Here is a 12,438-nt window from a genome sequence, read left to right on the forward strand (position 1 = left end):
AGCGGCAATGACTTCAGGGCCACCATATTGTTTATTAACTTTATTTCCTTATTCTTCTGTTTTATGTCCACAGAAAGTACAAGTGGTCCTTACAGTGCTTGATTATGACAAGCTTGGCAAAAATGAAGCTATTGGAAAGATCTTTGTTGGCTGCAATGCTACAGGAACTGAGTTGCGCCATTGGTCTGATATGTTAGCCAATCCTAGAAGGCCAATTGCTCAGTGGCACACTCTACAGCCAGAAGAGGAAGTGGATGCTGTCCTTGGAATGAAGACTTCATGATGGCACTTCCTCCGTTTGAATTAGTGGGAGTGTATGTGGGTGCTTGATGGTGCTTCTGCAAACACAGCTCCACATGCCACTGTGTGTATATACCTGTTCAAAGCTGTAGCTGTGAAATAGCTTTGAGAAACCTCCTGTTTTGTGGTTATTTGTAAATTACTAAAAAATATTTATAGGACTTGGCCAAGAGGCAGTATCCTTTTTCAAAATATCTCAGCTGGTTAATATTAAAAAAATTAAAAATACTTGAACTGAAAACTTAAAGTAATCTTTTCTTATAGGTTATGAAGCATAGAAGCACCGGTATGGTTCCTGTATGCATTTTTACAACTAATTTTTAGATATTTTTAATTTTCACCGAAATAGCATTAAAAACTTTGCCTTAGAAAGCTTACAGGTGAAGAAAATATGTAACTTTTAGATATGTTTATTTGTTGAGAATGATCAGGGACACAAAGGATATTTGAGAACAGATTTTGTGAAGATTATTCTTCCTGAAATTCAGCCAGGTTAGGGGATATTTTTACCTACAACAAAACAGCACCCTAACGGGATTTGGCATAAACCGTGAAAAAAAATCTCTTAGAGATCTGAATTGACTGTCCGTTTTGTATACTGTCTCACTTGAACTCAGAATTTCAAGTCACATACCAAAATGGAGGACCAAAATTGATTCCTTGATGGAAAACAATCAATTTAAAGTGGATATGTCATCTCCAAATGATATTAACATCTTGAAAAAATAGAGACTTTGTTAATCTGTTTACCCATCAAAAATTATGCCTTCACTGCGGTTAGACACTTATTGGTTGAATTTGGCTTCTTAGGTCTCTTGGACAAGATTTGGACAGCAGCAAGATTTCCCTAGTGAAGGTATGAAATACTTTTCCACTTTGGAGTCTTTCTACTCTTGCTGTCATTGGCAGGATTCTCAGTTCTGCATTTCTGCCACATTTTGTAAGAAAAAAAAAAACAAGAGGGAGAGTAAAACCCTTTTAATGGCCATGGCAGGTCTGTGGACTTGAGAAGTTAGGATCACAAGTATTACCATTGGAATCTCTGAAAGCCATAAGATACAGGTATGTGATTCAACTAACCAACATCGACCCAAAATTAAAATTTCTATTTTAGGTAAACTCTTTAATTTATGTTACCAAAATGTAAATTATAAAACAACTTGTTATATTCCCTTATATTTATTTTCTTATGTCGAGACTAAGGGTTTGACTGAGAATTATGAACGAGAAAAGAATAAGATGTTTATATATTGCAGTAATCCTTAGTTACACAGTGGCGATAAAACATGCAATTAGTACACTTTATCAGATGTAACTACTTCTCTTTTATACTGTATTTTCTAATATGTTTGTATACTACAGAGAAAGTAGTCAGTTGGGTCAGACAATCCAAAACTGATATATAAATAGATGCTACTGGAAGGCTTGTTAGCTATGTGTATCTTCTGGAGATGCTGGGGGGGGAGACCTTTTCAATAGTTCTCAGCTCAATCCTGCCATGACCATTACAGCAGGATTTTACTCTCCTGCTTAGTTATTATTTGTTATATTAGGGCAATTGCAGATAAAGATTGAGGCCACTCCTGCAGCAACAAATTGTGAGAATACAAGACTGGGGTAGGGGCAGCAAATCAATGGACCCACTTTGTAACTGCTACTCACTGCCACTTTTTTAAGTAGTCATTACTGCCTAAAGAAATAATTGGAGGGCCAATGCAAAAGAGAAAGGATCATTCCTTCTTCTAAAGCAGTTTTGCAGTGCAGGTTAAAATATAGAAGCAATTGTCTTGTTGGTTGGTCATCATTCTCTACATTTTTACCACAGGATCTGATGAACTGTACTCACTTTTATTGCACAGACTGCCAGTGATATTAGGGAGAATTGTCCAACAATACAAGTGTTTGCATAAAGAACTGTGGAAACGCAATAAAGACTGCTAGGACATCATATAAAATGGTGGTGAACTGCAAAATATTGCACATATCTTTTTATGTATGTCTTTATGGAGAAATATTAGGATAATGACAGCTCATTACATGTAGAACACAACTATTTATTTGGGCTGATTTACTAAAGAAGTTGAAAATCTTCACACAAATTATAATGTATGATTAGTTAGCTCAATTTATACATTCAGATGAAAAAAGTAACAGGAGTTTGTTTTCACATTTGGATAATTGAAGTGAATATTCGCACAATTTATTATGTGAAGAATTAGTTAATATACTTGAGGGTATTAGTCAATATCCTTAAGTAAATCTATTTCATTATCTAGGGTATATGGATCTGAAATTAAATTGATTTATTAAATCAGAATTGCACAAGCAACATTTACCTAATATAATGCATAGATATTTTATTTTTAACTTATGAAATACCGTACTGTATGTTCATAATTAATGACGAGTCCACTTTATAAAACCTTGATTTCCACTTGAGTATAGAATGTCACTCCTCCTTTAACTAAAGGACCGTGGCCTAGGAACAGGGGATGCACAGGATGCAGCTGCTATTGGGTCCTTACTTTTAGGTGATGAGGACCTTCCTTGCCTCACATTTGGGTTTTAAAGGATGCTAATGTCTTTGATCATTGGCTAGCACCTTCAATAATATTAGCTGGGGGGAGGAGAGAGGTAATACTTTTTCCATACTGTGCTGGGGTGACATCTAGTGTGAAATCCATGATGGTATGAACCAGTGAGCAGATAGAATTAAATGACATTCTCTATTGCAATGTATGTTGTATGCCAAAGGTTTCAAACACATGGGGATGGCCCCAAGCTAGCCACTGCACTAGGGCCTCCAGGGGGTATGTTTTGTTTCTGATCGAAAAAGTGAAAACAGTATATTAGTTTTAACTGACACTAATACAATAAATATGAAATGCAAGGAGTAGGAATATCTAATAATAATAAAAAAAATTCTAATGGACACACTCTATAACAGCTACTCACTGCCGTTTTTTTAAGTAGTCTGTACTGCCTAAAGAAATAATTGGAGGGTCGACGTGAGAGAGAAAGGATTATGCCTCTTTCTAAAGCTGTCAAGGGTATCATTGCTGGGGTGTCACTATAACATAAACATTAACACATGGTTTTGAAAAGTGCATTTTGTGCACGAGACCGATTGTGACAATCAACACTATATTTTGTTTTTCTTTTACAATTAATGTTAATAAAGTGTGACGGAGAGCAGTCATGCACAATGTCTTCGAAAGCAGGGAACCTGAAAAAGCATGCTGGACTGATTCCTAGTCATTGTCTTAAGAGCATTATCAAGTTTCATTTGTTTTTGGCTTCGTTAGCCCTTGAAACAGGTGCAAGGCTGCCACTGACAATGCTTTCCACAGGGTCCTTCCTACCATGTGACTTCATATGGGGTTATCACTTTGTGCTCTCTCAGGGGCTTCATTCCACCCTAGACACTTAGGAAATAGATCAGAAATGCAGAATCTGCATTACTACACTGGGGTTGATTTACTAAAACTGAAGAGAACTAAATCTGGTGCAGTTCTGCATAGAAACCAATCAGTTTCCATGTTTTATTGTCAAAGCTTAATTGAACAAGCTGAAGTTAGAAGCTGATTGGCTACCATTCACAGCTCCACCAGATTTTGTACACTCCAGTTTTAGTAGATCAACCCAACTGTGTCTGCATTTTTTAATACAGCAAAAACAATCGTGGCTGACGGGAAACTTACCACAGATGGTTGGAGTTTAGTTTCAGGATGAGGAAGTAGCAAAGAATATTTAGGTGATAAAGCTAATCTAAATGCTTCTGATCTCATCAGCTCTCTACTGTTTAATGTCTGGATGTTTTCTCCTGTTAACTGCTTTTTTTGTTTGAGGTTATACGCATAAGGAGGAAGACATATCTGTAAAAATATGTTTGGAAATAGTTGGCATGGAAATAACTGCATCTGCTTCAAGGGAGAGATTGCTAGAAAAAAAGTGAAATTTCAAAATGTGGGAAATGGTTTAATTACCAGGATGTGCAAATCTAACGTGTACGTCCAGCCAAAATGTATATTTCTAGTTTGGATAGAATGGAAAAGATTAGAGCCCCTGTTGAGTTTGTACTGTTATCCAGGCTCCATTGGAGAGATTTCCCCTCAATCATTTTCCTGGAGACAACATTTTACCAGACAAGAAGTGAGGTGAAATCCGTAACAGGGAAAGAGAAAACAATAACGCTGGAATAGGGTTCTAGCCTTCCTCTACTTAACTTTTAAGCATTTTTTTCTGTCTGTGTAATGCCTCGTACACACGCAACGATTATCGGCCGACCGATCGCCCGTCTTTTGTCTAGTGTTGCTGTGTTGGTTGGAATGTGCTCTAGCCTGCACACGAATTTTCTCGGCCAACAAAAATCAACTTCAGAAGTGATGTTATGTGCTGGTTTACTTTCCGTGTGTTTTTTCTTCTCTGAGCATGCCCAGTCTTGCTCATCAGATTTTTGTATGCCGAAATCTGTACTGACTGACCGAAAATCGGCCGTTGTGTTGACGGCCAACAAAAATTTTATAGCCTGCACACCAGATTTTATTCGGCCGAAAAGTCAGAGTCGGTTGTCGAAAGCATCATACTAACAAGCCGAAAATCGGCCGATCAGACTTTGGCCGAAAATTCCCAGCCAACTATCGATGTGTGTGTACGGGGCATTAGTGTTGGAGAGTTTCCTTCACTTTCCTGAATAAGGGGAAATCTCTGTAATGGCATCATCGGAAAGCAGTAAATCCCAACAGAGGTTTTAACTCTTCCCCTCTTTATCCAAAGCAAAAAAGTGTGGGCTATAACTCCCCTCTAAAGCATTATTAAACCCAAAACCCCAAAAACAAACACATTATATATTGCAGCTTAACAATCCTGGCCACATTCGTTTTTAGGCTTTTTTTCCTTTTTTTTTTTACCTGGTGACTTGGCCAGTAAGTCTGTGTTTTTTCAACTTCCTTTAACAAACCAAGGTATCCAGCAAAAGTGGCAGTTAAACCATTTAACACTGACAGGGGTACTTTCAATGGTCAGCTTTTATTTATTTAAGCTCAACCTTTACCCTAAGGGTCCTTTCACACGGGCTTTCCGTCAGGTGGACTCCGTTTTGCTCAGCAGGGAACCCCGTGTGCAGAGACGAAGCTGTCAGATCCCCCCCCTCTCCTCTATGGGGGATCGGATGAAAAGAGACCGCCTGTCCATTTTCAACCGATCCTATTCTCCAGACGGATGGAAATAGGGTTTCCGTCCTTCTGGATTTCATGGGCAGGATCAGATAGCAGCGGGTGTCAGCAGACATGTCACCACTGACATCCGCTGCTCCATAGGAGTGCATGGAGCATCCGATCAGGTCCGCCTGAAAGACTGACAGGTGGACCTGATCAGAAAGTCCGTGTGAAAGAGGCCTAAGATAAAAAATAAATTGCTGTTGTAACTGCCTATAAAGTGTTAGCCGGAGTTTGACTTTAAAGTGGAACTAAACCCTCCTATTCTTTACAACCAGGGAAGCTGCCATCTTAAATAAAGAAAAAATTCAGCGCTGAACAGATCAATGTGCAAATAACGGACCAGCTGCCATCTTAGCCTTAACTTAATTTGAACTGTAGTTGCCATGGTGCTTATGTGATCAATTATGACAGCAGCCATTTGATGGCTTAAGAGCTTAGTTGAAAGAATAAGCAACTGTGACAGAAATCTGTTTTGAGAAACCATTAAATCGATGGATTTAGTTACGCTTTATTTGTAAGTCAAGTCCATGTAAATCTGCCAGTGCATCTAAACACTACCCTCTCCCCAGATTTCTGTCACCCAAAGGTGTTTCATGTGCTCCTCCATCCACAGTGGAGCCACCCAATGTGTTACTGGCTAGCTCACCAGGTGATCCAGCCAGGACAAAAAGCCTAAAAGAAAAAACTAATGCAGCCTCGACATTTAGGGCATTGGTGAGCTTGCACATTTGGGGGTCCAATATTAGCTAAAGTACAAAATAACTTTTCAGCCAAAAACATGCTTGTTTTCAATGTAACCCCTTTAGAGTGTAAGGTGATACAGGCAGGGAATTCTTGACTACATTTCAGATTTTTCTATATGTTGTTATGCATTGTCCTTAATTTTTATGCATTGGCAATTATGTTTGTACTTAATAATTACACATAGGAGTGGATTTACTGAAGGCAAATAGGCCGTTCAAGGGAAGTTTTTCCCCAGAGCTTAGTGAATGTGGGGAAATTTCCCTTTGCAAAGAAAACTCAGTCACATGCAAAGTAAATAAGAAACAGCATTTTTGCTTGCACATGATTGGGTGATGGAAGTCAGCAAAGCTTCACCTCATTCATTAAGCTCTGTAGTTAATTGCAAAGTAAACAGTCTATTTGCCTTTAGTAACTCAATCCCATAAAGTAATAACTGAGTATTTATTTGCACTAGCTCTTGATTCAGAATTTTAAATTTCAAGTATTTAAAGATAAGCATTTCTTAGTAAAAAGTTGCCACACTTGCATTAGCACAGTAAACTTGTAGTAGCAATTTATTTAATAAGGCAATGCATTAATGACTTGTAAATGGCAGTAAACCACAGCAACTAGTCTGCTTCTTCATGAGTTTAGGGTACACAGAACAATGTCAAATTACTTTTTCAGTCATCATAGCACACAATTCCAACACAAAGCAACACATACAAGCCTATTAAATAGGGGGAAAAAAAGCAAAATGCAGTAATTTATGAAAGCCAATCATAATTCACCTTTCGCTTTATAGCAGTTAATAAATGATTATCTGGTTGCTGTGGGTTACAACAATTTCTACAATAGTTTGCATGTTAATGGGGTTTCCATAGAAGGCAAATATTGTAAAACTGTTACATTTGTGTACAAAATTTAGTGGACCAAATTTTATCTTTTTGATACTTAAATAATTATTTTGTGAAGATGACATTGTTGTGACACTAGTTTGCAGACTGACTTTGTCTGTCTTATCCCTTTCTAAATTATCATCTCTATTGTAACATTATAAAAAAAATGTTATTACTTTTGCTGTTTACTCTCCCTTTGAGTATCCTTATCCATTTATATACGCTGCTCTTTTGTTTCTTTATTTTTTCTTTTTTGCTCCTATGGTTTCTATTCTATGTTGGGGTTATTTGCTAGCTGTAAAATACATAAATAATAAATACACTGATACTCTAAGGAGTATCAGCGCATTTATTTTAAAATTAGATCGAAGGTATAAAGCAAATTTTTGGGCTGCCAATTTTTCACATGAAGTACATTTCTTAGAGATAGCTGTTGTTAGTATAGTCAAAACTCTAGTACCCCTCTTTAGAAAAATCTGTGGGCTAACTTAAGCAAAAGGGTGTTCCAATACTCACCAGTAGAAAATCAGAGTTCATAGGGGGAGCAGTTTTTTGGTGTGAATGTGGAAAGGGCTAATGAGACTCTGACAGTAGAGAGTAATTTTTTTATGAGATAAAAACATATTTAAAGTACCATATTACATGAGGCCCTTTATACAAAATGTTTTACAATTCTTAGTTCAGCCGTGCAGATACCACTAAAAATCTACCCCCAGTCTGTCGTCAGCCTCTCATGAAGCTCAAAAAAATGTTGTCCTTACATAAAATCATGTAGACTGGTTTGTCTTCCTTGGATTTAATCAGGACTCTGCAATCTGCCCAAGCTCTAAACCACCTTTTGCTTTAATTACAGCCTTTGTTGTGATAGGTCTCTTAAAACTTTGCAAATCTATACTTTGCAATTTTTGGCCAAATAATTCAATTTTAGTTTAATATGACCACCTTAAATGCACCTTAAAGCAGAGTTCCACCCTCCAAAACGACTTTTGCCCATCCGCTTGCTTTCTGAAAAGCAATTGGATAATCACTTTTAAATTTTTTTTTTTTTTGGTTACTTACCTTGATTTTGAATAAAATATACTTACCTTCCTTCCTCTTCCACCCTCTGCGGTTCTGGATTATGTGCTCATCAGCAGGCCCCTGAGGAAGCGCGTAAGCGCGAAACATGTTGAGCCTGGAGCCTGAGCAAGCTAACAGACGCCTAGTAATGGACACGGCCCACTACCAAAATCCACTGCTTTAAACACTACTCCTTACATTGAAGTACCAACCTTAAAGTGGAGTTCCACCCATTTTTGGAACTTTAGATCTATGTAATCCCCTTTAAAATGGCTTTTACCAATGGAAACTTTTTTTTTTTTTTTTTTGCTAGTAAATACCTTAATTTCGGCTTTATTCCTCCTCTCCTCACTTCCTGGTCCGATCGGCGATGACGTCATTCGGCGATCCGCAGTGTCTGCTGGGATGTATTCTATTCCTGAAATCTCGCAGTAGCTGTATCTGTACTGAGCCGTGCCTGCCCCGCCTCCACCCCGCCTCCTCTCATTGAGTTGCATTGTATGAATGTATTAAGGCCGTTCTCTGCCCCGCCTCCGCCCCGCCTCCTCTCATTGAGTTGTATTGCAAAAAGCCGTTTTAAAGGGGATTACATACAGCTATGTATTCCAACCTATTAAAAATGGGTGGAACTCCGCTTTAAACAGCTCCATCAAGGAAAGATATGCTTTCTATTCTTTTGCAATGTAGTAATGGTAGTCGGCATCTTTCTGTATAGCTCTTTTATCTATGTTTCGACATGGTTTTATGTCTATACTTTATGTATTTTCCCACAATATGCGTTTTTGTAATTTTAAATATTTTTTGAGTACCCCGATAAATCTATATTGATTTTATATCCGTTCTTACTTTATGTGCCATAAAAGTCCACATCAACATAAACCTTTTCTGACAATTTAATTAGGACGAGGCACTGTCTATCATAGATGTCCCTGGCTACCGCCCCAGTGAGTAATCAGCACTTGCTCATTTTATGGTTGCTTAAATGCACTAGCCCTGACTGTCCCGGGAGTATTTTTAGGTAGATTTTTTTTTTTTTTTGCCCGAAACTCCGCTTTAAAGACTCTAAGGCCGCATGGAAAAAGGTGTTATGGTCAGATGAAACTAAAATTGAATGATTTGGCCTCAACACCAAACGATAGGTCTGGCAGAAATCCGATACAGCTCACCATCCTACAGTAAAGCATGGAGGAGGTAATATCCTGTTATGGGGATGTTTCTCTGCAGCAGGGACAGGAGCACTTGTCAGGATAAAAGAATGGATGGGGCAAAATACATTAAAATTCTTGAGGAAAATCTGCTGCCGTCTGCCAGAAAGTTGTCATTCGGAAGGTTTACCTTCCAACATTGAAATGACCCAAAGCACACAACAAAAATGACCACACAGTGGTTGAAGGAGAAAAAAAGTGAATGTCCTTGCAAGGCTTAGTCAGAGCCAAGACTCAAACTCCATTAAAAATCTGTGGAAAGAGTTGAAGACTTCAGTCCACAAATGGTCATCATAAAATGTAACTGAACCTGAGCAGTTCTTCAAAGAAGAGTGGGCAAATATTGCAAAGTCTAGATGTGCAAAGTTAGTAGAGGCATATCCCTACATGCTTAAGGCTGTAAATAAAGCAACGTGGTTTAAAATTTGCTTTTTCCAACTCAGTGATTCTGTTTTTTGATTTCAATCTGACATGTTGCGGTTATATCTTTCACTTAGATATTATAAATTGCACCAGTAAATACAGCCGGATAAAACAAAAAACTGTGTCTGTATACATCTCAGGCTGCAAAGCAACAAAATGTGAATACTTTAAAGTGGTGCTTCTTTTCTAAACCCAATGTATATAGCAAACTAAGGTTGTACTTAAGTTTGCTGTATGTCTGTTCACACACCCGAACACTCTTGCAGCCTTACTGGTCTATTACAATACTGCTATACAACATTGGGCCCCCCAAACGTATTCCACCATGCAAGCACTACTTCAGCCTTTATCCCAGCACATGAATCTTTTTAATCCACAGATCCTCCTGACAGTCAGTCAGTAATTGGGAGATTGATGTATCCTACCTGTCATTACCTGGCTTTGCTCTGCACACCCACACTGCCATGCTCTGGGGAATTTTGGTGTACCCTCCTATAGTCCTTTCTCTCCCCAATGCTGTGTTTGGGAGGGGTCTTACTTAGGTCACTTGTTTACCTTATCAGTCATGCCTGGCACCACTGTTAAAGACTTGCTCATGAACCCAGGCAGGGTACATGTCCGAAAGGACCAATCATAGAGCGCCTCTTTTGGGTGTCAAAAATTTTTGGGAGCTTAAAAAAATATATATAACAGAGATGCAACTTCCTTTAAATATTTGCTCTGCATTCAGTTCCTGGGTACAATGTCAGGAGCATTTTTTCCCCCCCTAAGGACAAAATGGGAGCTATGCCCAGAAAATGGGGATGAATGGTAACCTAGTCTGAAGCAAGATGTTATCTTCTCTTAATGATATTATTGCTTTATTTTGTTTGCCATAGTATACATATGAAAATACCAACCAATGACACTTCACCTTTACCACATCCATTGCTTTACAGATGAGGATTCTCAGACAAGCAGCTTGTGCAGTATTACAAAGCCTGCTGATGGCACTGCCAGCTTATCCACCAGGCTGCACTAACTGAGGCATGTACAGTGCCTTTGCATGCTTCCTTTAATGCTTAATGTGTGAATGGTAGTGCCAGTCCTTGCTCAGGATAATAGATGTTTGGTATCTGCACTTCCCAAACCCTTTCATAGGTTTTGGGTGTGTGCCCGTGTGGATACTAATGCAAAAGAGCATGGGCATGTAGAGTTAATTATCTGCAATGTCACTTCACTTTACAAAGACAGGTTGCCACAGTTTTGTCAAATCCACATCATGCTTTAGTAAATGGCCCTTGATTTGTTCTTTTGTCATTTTGCCTTCTGAATCTAGCTTATTCTTTACATTTTTTTTCTTATTATCTTTCTTTTAGGCGTGGCACCAATCCCTAAAGCTGTTATTGTTAAACATTGATTTTTCTTGTACAATGTCAGGAAATAGAAAGCTGCTTAGCATTGTGTATATAAGGCTCTAGAAGAGGTTCATCCACATCCATTCAGTACACAGAATCTTGCTGTTGTGACACCAAAAATGTGTATTTTTATCAGCTTGTGCTATGAACATTCATGTTTTTGTTAAAAAAAAAAAAAAAAAATATTTAAAATTTGAAAAAAGTTTGAATAAGATCTAAAGCAACCAATCAAAAGTAAACATTTACTGCTATTGGTTACTTCACTTTGCAGACCATCATTTCTTCTTGTGATACTTTATTAGATCAATACTGTGGAGTATAAAATATTGTATGTTAAGTGTTTTCAGCCACCTTTTAAATGGCTTTGTACATTATATTCCATAGCAATTTGCTTGTTTTCTTTATTTACTACCCACTGCCAATCATCAAACACAGAGATTTTTACACGTAGTGGACCATTGTGGATGAACCAACTAGAGCTTTATGACCCATCTCTCCTCCTGTGGTTTTCTTGGAATCCCTCTGTTCTAGCAGTGATGCCGTAATTTATAAAGGTTCCCTTTTGAACATATTTTAATATCAATGTATTTGAATGAAACGTTGTCTGTTAATGAATAAATGAAAGCTATATATTTAAAAGAAATGTGCCTCCAGTTTTCTTGAACATGGAAAAATCGATCATTCTTTTTTTAGAAGTTTTCAAGTACGCCATCTGTTTTGTTGTTTTTTTTTTTTTCTTAGAATGGGGAAGGTTTAGAAAAGTTGACATATGTTTCTTTGTGTCTGCTGTGTACAATTTCTCTTATGTTCGGTCATATTATATAAAATGAGCAGAAAGCTCTCTAGCATGAACACAGACATCCAAAATAAATAAGTAAATAATCAAATAAATGTTTTTTCAGTAGGACACTTAAACAGAAGCCAGTTCCAGGCTAGGTTCACACTAGCCTGCACTTTGCCTTCCGGCTGGGGTCCGTCACCACCTGCAGCCAAATCGCGCTGCTCTTGCGAGATTTATTCTGAATGGCACCCCCACGCATCGCATCCCGCAGCATGATTGCGGGAACCCCATGGTCTTTTTGACCCTTCGAATGCATTTTTTAAAGAGGTGCATGCACCTCTGTGGTTCACATGGCAGAGCAGTCCATTCAAATGAATGGGCTGCTGTGCCTGAGCAAACGCAGGTGGCACAGCCTGCACTAGTGTGAACCAA

At 38.2% G+C, this 12,438-nt stretch overlaps 1 protein-coding gene across 1 annotated transcript in view; it reads left to right on the forward strand.

Moving 5' to 3' along the window:
- The window catches only part of LOC309567900 (synaptotagmin-1-like), a 417,492-nt gene extending 416,964 nt beyond the window's left edge, over positions 1-528 (forward strand). Inside the window, exon 9 of the mRNA XM_082273424.1 lies at positions 74-528. Coding sequence (XP_082129550.1) covers positions 74-283 — 210 coding nt within the window. The 3' untranslated portion in view covers positions 284-528. The remainder of the gene's footprint in view (positions 1-73) is intronic.
- Positions 529-12,438: the final 11,910 nt, after the last annotated feature.

Source organism: Pelophylax lessonae (genome assembly GCF_965119305.1).
Source record: "Pelophylax lessonae genome assembly, chromosome: 12".
Lineage (NCBI taxonomy): Eukaryota > Metazoa > Chordata > Amphibia > Anura > Ranidae > Pelophylax > Pelophylax lessonae.